Consider the following 7,882-nt stretch of genomic DNA (forward strand, 5'->3'; position numbering starts at 1 on the left):
TTCTGGCTCCCAAACCGAGCGTGGTCTCCAGATGGACCCCGAGGGAGCTGAGGAAAGGGAGAGCCCACGAGACACCTGGGAAGGTGAGGAATTGGCAAAACAAACTCTGAAACCCAGAATCGGGGCATTTCAAACAATGAGGTACATGTAATTCCAGGTGTTGCCCCTGCCTAAGAGTTCTGTGGTTGTACAGCTTTGCTTTCCCACTTGTAGAACAAAAGGCTTTTCTCTCCTCTTTGACAGAGGCCCACACATGACAAGGTTGAAACTAGGCCCTGGTCTACACTAGGGAGAAGTTTCAAAATAACTCCCCTTATTTCGAAATAACGAGCGGAGCGTCCACACTACCAAGCCCGTTATTTCGAAATAAGGGGCTGATTATTTCGAAATCTGTCCTCCCGCTTTCCTCGGGGAATCACGCTTCTTTCGAAATAGGGGTAGTGTGGACGCTTTGCTGCTGCTATTATTTCGAAATAATTTCCTAGTGTAGACATGTCCCTAGAGAGCAATGCTCCAGGAGAGACGGCAGAACTTCCCATGCAAAGTGCTGGCATTAGCACAATGCAAGTTGGGGCACGGTGGAAAACCCCTTTTCCTCTCTAATCCCTTGCATTGGTACTGGCCCTCGGTGCCCCTGCAGCAGCAGCGGGTGAGGGTATGTCCGACCGGAGTGTGATTTTAAGTTGATGCTGCCCCTTTAACTGTCTAGTCCCGGAGGGCACTATGCAGCTGTCCCTCGCGCCCTTGCAAATTCGCTTTTTCCAAAACACTGTTCAAGCAAACGCCGCTGGCGCATCGGTTTGTTCGTTTACTGGCATGAACACAGCTGGTTGTGTTAGCCTGGAAACCCAGGCCCCTCTCTCCTTTCTCTCTCTCTCTCTCTCTCACACACACACTGAACAGACCAGCCCATTGCTGTGATGTGGTTGCTGCGCTTAGCCTGGGCACGTTGTTATCTAACTGCTGGTTCGTACTCCTGTTCCCCTCCACGCCCCCGTGATGCCTGGTTACGCTCACTCGTTGTCTCTTGTCCATGTGGGACTGTTACCCCCATAATTCGAGGCACTCCACAGTAGCCTGCTTACCCCACCTGGTGTGGTACCCGCAGGGCAGACGTCGCTCATGGGTTCACACCCCCCGACTCACACCTGGCAAGAGGTGTGTTTCCCCGCCGTGTTTTGGTGGGATGGGGAGCTGGCGTTCGCCTCTCTCAGGAAGCAGTAAGGGGGTGAAATGAGCTCCCAATGCTCTGAGCTCTCTGGCAGCTACTTTGGCTTGTTCCCCCCCAGCACAGCAGTCTCTCCCCCCCGCCGCAGCAGCAGCCTACCTGCCGCTGGGTTCCTAGCAGGGCAGAACCGGAGGATCCCAATGATTTGCTCTTTGTTTGTTCCCCAAACGGAGCTGCTCACTCAGCTGTCAGAGACTTCCCGGAACTTTGAAAGGGGATGGGGTGCCTGCCTGCAGGGCAGCAGAGATCACACAACACTGAGTTCTGTCTCTATCCCAGCAGGCAATGGGAGGCGGAGTGAGGACGAGGAGGACACTTCGGAGCAGGAAGGTGCCGAGCCAGCAGAACTGGATGGGGAGGGACCAGGGACACCTGATGGGGATGTTTCCCCAGAGGAGGGAGAAGCCTGCGGGGATCAGGGCAGGCCAGAGGAGGAGCAGGGAAGCTCACCCGAGGAGAGAGAGAAGAATCCCGGTCAGTCCGGGGGAGATTTGGGGAGGGACAATGACTCCGCCATCCCTGGGGAGAAACCCAACACGTGCGAGGACTGCGGGAAAAGCTTCAGCCTGCGGTCGAACCTGATCACCCACCAGCGGCTGCATCTGGGGGAGCGGCCCTACCAGTGCCCGGAGTGCGGGCGCAGCTTCAGCCAGAGCTCCCACCTTATCACCCACCAGCGGCTGCACACGGGGGAGCGGCCCTACCGGTGCCGGGACTGTGGGAAGAGCTTCAACGTCAACTCGGACCTGATCAAGCACCAGCGCACACACACAGGGGAGCGGCCCTACCCCTGCGCCGAGTGTGGCCGGCGCTTCAGCAGCAGCTCCAACCTCACCCGGCACCAGCGGCTGCACACCGGCGAGCGGCCCTACCGGTGCGAGGCCTGCGGGGAGAGCTTCCGGGACTGCTCCTCCCTCACCATCCACCAGCGGGCGCACACGGGCGAGCGGCCCTACGTCTGCCCCGACTGCGGGAAGGGCTTCACCGACAGCTCCCTGCTCATCAAGCACCAGCGGACGCACCGCACGGAGAAGTGCTTCGACTGCCCCGACTGCGGGAAGAGCTTCTCCACCAGCACCTACCTGGCCCGGCACCAGAGAACCCACCTGGCCGAGAAGCCCTATCGGTGCGAGGAGTGCGGCCGGGGCTACAGCCAGTTCGCCCACCTCACCACGCACCAGCGCGTGCACACAGGGGAGCGGCCCTACATCTGCCCCGACTGCGGGAAGAGCTTCACCACCAGCTCTGCCCTCACCAAGCACAAGAGGATCCACACGGGCGAGCGGCCCTACGTCTGCCCCGACTGCGGGAAAAGCTTCACTCAGAGCTCCAACGTCATCACCCACTGGAGGCTTCAGCACGGGAAATCCCTGTGAGAGCTCCGCCTGTCCCACCCCCAGTGCGGGAAATCCCCGTGAGAGCCCCAGTGTGGCCAGGCCAGCTTCGCCCATCCCACCCCCAGTGCGGGAAATCCCAGTGAGAGCACTGTGAGAGCTCCATCCATCCCACCCCCCTCTGCGGGAAATCCCCGTGAGAGCCCCGGTGTGGCCAGTCCAGCTCCTCCCGTCCCACCCCCAGTGCGGGAAATCCCCGTGAGAGCCCCGGTGTGGCCAGTCCAGCTCCTCCCATCCCACCCCCAGTGCGGGAAATCCCTGTGAGAGCACTGTGAGAGCTCCACCCATCCCACACCCCTCTGCGGGAAATCCCCGTGAGAGCCCCGGTGTGGCCAGTCCAGCTCCTCCCGTCCCACCCCCAGTGCGGGAAATCCCTGTGAGAGCTCCACCCATCCCACCCCCCTCTGCGGGAAATCCCCGTGAGAGCCCCGGTGTGGCCAGTCCAGCTCCGCCCGTCCCACCCCCAGTGCGGGAAATCCCCGTGAGAGCCCCGGTGTGGCCAGTCCAGCTCCGCCCGTCCCACCCCCAGTGCGGGAAATCCCTGTGAGAGCTCCGCCCGTCCCACCCCCAGTGCGGGAAATCCCCGTGAGAGCCCCGGTGTGGCCAGTCCAGCTCCGCCCGTCCCACCCCCAGTGTGGGAAATCCCTGTGAGAGCCCCGGTGTGGCCAGTCCAGCTCTGCCCATCCCACCCCCAGTGCGGAAAATCCCTGTGAGAGCTCCGCCCGTCCCACCCCCAGTGCGGGAAATCCCTGTGAGAGCCCCAGTGTGGCTAGTCCAGCTCTGCCCGTCCCACCCACAGTGCGGGAAATCCCCGTGAGAGCTCCGCCCGTCGCACCCCCAGCACGGGAAATCCCCATGAGAGCTCTGCCCGTCCCAACCCCCAGTGCGGGAAATCCCTGTGAGAGCCCCAGTGTGACCAGTCCAGCTCCGCCCATCCCACCCCCAGAACGGGAAATCCCCGTGAGAGCCCCAGTGTGGCCGATCCAGCTCTGCCCGTCCCCCTCCCAGTGCGGGAAATCCCTGTGAGAGCCCCGGTGTGGCCACTACAGCTCTGCTAGTCCCATGCCCAGCATGGGAAATCCCTGTGAGCGCCCCAGAGTGGCTGGTACGGGAACAGCCACTTTGCCTGCTGATTCCCACCCATGGCCTCAGCCTCCTGCCTGCCCTTTCATGGCACAGCCAGTGACCTGGCTTTGCGAGTTCGGCTTTCCTCCATGCTGCTGAATCCCTCTGCCACCTGCTGTTCTGGTGCCAGGGAGAGAGAAGAAACCTCACCGTTAAACCACATTTTAAATTCGGAGTCACGCAGCAAAGCGACTTCCCTGGCCCAGCCGAGCTGAGGAACACAGGCTCCCCCTGACACCCCCAGAGACCTGGGTTAAGCAGCAGAACCTCAGGACGTGACATTGCAGAAGGGGAAGGAACGCCCAACGGCGGCAGCAAGCGAGCAGAGGCGAGGGCAGGCAGGCAGCCAGGTGCAGAGGCGCCTACCTCTGGGCTCCCCCACCCCCTTCTGTGGGGTGAGGGCGAACCATTAGGAACGCCCCTCTACACTCTGAGTCCTCGCCAACCAACTGTGAGTGGAGAGAGATGCCTCCAGGGGTCATTCATGCATTGGACTCTCCTGCTGCAGAGTGGGAAAACTGAGGCAAAAGCCACTGGCCAACACACGTGTGGGGCCACATGCTTGGAACGTGGTTGTGGTGCTTTCCCAGTGCTGGGTTCCTTTTCCCTTCCAATAAACGTTTTCTTTCCTTATACACAGACTCGGTGCTTGCGTGCGGGGCAGCATGGCCCCTCTGAGAGGTGTCCCAAGATGGGATGCAGGTTTCCCCAGGTTGCTGGGTGGGGGCTTGAGCCAGTTCTGATTTGTAGTAGTAAGAGGAACCCCGAGATATTGACCTGGCCCTTGTTGCTGCTGACTCCGTGTGGCAGAGGCGTTCAATGAGCCCAGATAAAGTGACTGTGGATGACAATGCTCTTCTGGGTGCAGCCTGGGGCTGTGGGACCGCTGGACCCCCTAAACTCCCCAGCCTGGGCTGGCTGTCACAGAGCTTTGCTAGTGACAAGCAGCACATCCCTCCAGCTGCTGTACTCACTCCGCCAAGTGTCTGGGGAGCTCCACCCCCAGCCAGACCGCGCGAATGCGCCCAGAACCACTCATGATCACACAGAGAAAGGCCCCAGCCATATTCCCTCCCTCCCCTCCCCTCAGATCCCAGCCAAGTACTTCAGGAATTCACTGTCCTGCAATGCTCAAGACAGGCAGCCCACATTTATTAATGGGAAGTGGAGCTACACCAGCCTCTGTAAAACTCCGCATCCCTGAGAGTCTCTACAAGGGAGGATTAATGGACACAAATCAGATGTCCAAAAAGGCAACACACGCAAACCTGTGGGGGACATTGTAACTTGCCCGGGCACTCATGAATGGATCTCAAAGTCACTGTATTATGTCAAACCAATTTCAAAAGCCAGCTCCACAGGGAAGCTACAGAACTGAATCAAACTTGTAAATGAAATTCCTACAACAGAAGTCTAAATGTTGGCTAGATGGCCCATTGCATTCCATATCCTAATGGCATAAAAACCAAACAAAGAGTAATTAGAATGGGCAGTAAGTATTCTTATCAGCTTCACTTAGCATGGACACCCTAATGGACAATTTCCCCCTTTTTTTCTTCTTTTTCCTTCTCTTCCCCTCCCCCGCCATCCCTTCTCTGTGCTAAGTATTTGGACACTGAACCCCTTAAATGCCATTTATCTGAAGAAGTGGGCTGTGCCCACAAAAGCTGATGATACCATCTACATTTTTGTTAGTCTCTAAGGGTACGTCTATACTGCACGGCTATTTTGGGATATCGGCGGTATCCCAAAATAGCTATCCTGTGTCTATACAAGTCGCCCATTATTTTGAAATATTTTTCGAAATAACAGGTGCACTATTTCGCCATCCCGGTAAACCTTGTTGCACGAGGGATAAGGGATGGCTTGAAATAGCACTTTATTTTGGAATTTGGAGCTGCGTGGACATGCCAAATTTCAAAATAAGCTATATTGAAATAGATTCAAGATAAGATACTCAATCTGTAGTGTAAATTGCGTCTTATTTCGCATTTAGGGTGCTGTGTCGACACACCCTAAGGTGCTGCAAGACTATTCGCTGTTTTTTAAGTTGTATCAGCATCCCTGTTACTGCATTTCATTCCCTGGGATGCCCAGAGAAAAGGGCCAGTGGATCTTCCCTCGACCCTAGTACCTCCCTCCCTCCTGGCATGTCTGATAGCAGCTGAAATGAAAGCATTTATAAAGACTAACGGCTTTTTTTCTTCTTTATTTTTTAATTCCTGGTACAAAATTAAAAACAAATATGGAAATCTGCTCTATGCACATGTTATGAATGAAGAAATCTCTCCTTTTGCTTGGTGTTTTGTTAAAACTTTACTTAGTTTAGCAGCATTTAGACTTTAAAAACACATTAGGAAAGAAAAAAGAGTGTGTGCAAAACAGCTCTGGGGTTTTTGTTTTGTTTTTGGTAAAATGTGTTGTGTTATATGTGCTATTTTTTTTTACATTAGCCTGAGTCTGTTTTGTATAATGTGTACATTTAAAGTTTTCTTTGCAGATTACAAATAGTACATTTTTAGAACAGTTTTTCTTTAGGCAAAACTTTTAAAGGCTGGGATATTTGTTAAAACTTCACTTGATTTAAAGGTGAGAAGAGGCACAGGTTTATTTCTGTAAAACCCTAAAAACGTTTTACACATGCTATATCTTTTAAATTAGCCTCTGTGCATTTTGTATAAAGTCTGTAAGCCTCGAGCTTTCTTTACAATAATTTTTAGAGTCGTTTTCCTTTACGCAAAGCTTGACAAAGCCAGCTAGTACTTTTTTTTTTTAAAGGCTGTATATTTCCCGGAAAACTTGTTCTGTGCACAGTGTTTATCCTTTCAGCCCTTTGTTTAAAAAGCTTGTATTTTTTAAACACACCATGGTTGATAGCCAGACCTCTGTGGTATGTGGGACATTCTGATTGGTTCAGGAAAACCGATTCAATGACATAGCTACAGGACAGCTTGTGATTGGCCCAGCCAGGACCAGTGCTGACCACATAACTGGGAATTATTAGCATGTGCCTAAAGGCAGCTCTGGGGTATGGTGCTCTTCACTCTGTCTGTGGTCAGTGATCCAGGCTTTGTTGCAATTTTACAGCTCTCGCTCGCCCTCTGTGTCTTCCCTTCCTATAACAGGCTGTTACAGAGCTGGCTCTTCTACAAGCCTCGCTCTTTGTGTCTTAAAAAGTCTGAGCAGGGTAGCCGTGTCAGTCTGTAACTTTAAAAACGAGTACTCCTGTGACACCTTAGAGACTAATGAAATACATATAGAAATCACGAGCTTTTGTGTCTTGTTTGCTGTCCTAAAGCATTCTATTTCAAAGGACATCATTATTTTTCAGATTTGATTTCTAAATGACCTAAATGCACAGCCTTTATTTTTCTTTAAAAAAACAAATGGCTTTATTTAAATAAAAAACCATACCATTACTTTTGTCTAAAGAGACCTAATGCATTTGTGCCTTAATACTTTTTTTTTTGCAATTTTAAAATACTCTTTTCTGACATTTGTCCTTTATAAAGTAATAATCTGCTTTATTTTACAAATAACTAAAATGCCTATATAATGTATTTTACTTTAAAAGTAGCTAAAGGTCTCTTTTCTTCTAATCTTGAGGTGTAAAAACCCACTCACAAGCTGCTCGATGGTTGCCCAGAGAAAAGCAATATCCGAATTGCTGACCGCAACAAACACGTACATGTCCAAATACAAGACCAGGGCTTCCAGGGGGTGCCCCTTCTCCAGAAAGTCAGCAGGGACCCCTCCAGCCCCTCACCCCACTGCAGACCCAGGCTCTGCACAGGGAGGGGTTTCCTCTGGGGTCCTGTGCTCATTCGGTCTGAGTCCAATCCTGCAGTTAGATTGGGTAGCTTCTTTGGGGCAGACACTGTTCTGTAGGGGGCTCTGAGCACGCTGGGGCCTGGCCCCTGACCGGGGTCGCCAGGTGATCCTACACCAAAAATAACAATACAAACCGTGAGGAGACTGGTGGGGGGAGGGACATGGGGGTTGTCTCAGAGGGTCCCCAAAATACATGCAGCTTGGTGGCTGTGACAGACGTCTTGTGGGGATTAGTGTTTTCCTTACAGCCCCAGCTGCTGGGGCCAGGGGATGACGATTTCAGCTTTCGTTCCTAAAGACAAAT

The 7,882-nt window shown here is 53.3% G+C and overlaps 2 protein-coding genes across 2 annotated transcripts in view; one reads left to right on the forward strand and one right to left on the reverse strand.

Annotated features, from left to right (window-relative positions):
- LOC142823148 (uncharacterized) overlaps window positions 1–4,382 on the forward strand; it is a 50,380-nt gene extending 45,998 nt beyond the window's left edge. The window contains exon 6 of the mRNA XM_089771438.1: window positions 1,840–4,382. Within this exon, the coding sequence (XP_089627564.1) occupies window positions 1,840–2,604 (765 nt within the window). The 3' untranslated portion in view covers window positions 2,605–4,382. The remainder of the gene's footprint in view (window positions 1–1,839) is intronic.
- LOC106731297 (uncharacterized) overlaps window positions 1–7,882 on the reverse strand; it is a 146,749-nt gene that overhangs the window by 40,936 nt on the left and 97,931 nt on the right. The gene's annotated exons all lie outside the window — the stretch shown is intronic.

Source organism: Pelodiscus sinensis, chromosome 19 (assembly GCF_052426305.1).
Source record: "Pelodiscus sinensis isolate ZL-2025 chromosome 19, ASM5242630v1, whole genome shotgun sequence".
Taxonomy (NCBI): domain Eukaryota; kingdom Metazoa; phylum Chordata; order Testudines; family Trionychidae; genus Pelodiscus; species Pelodiscus sinensis.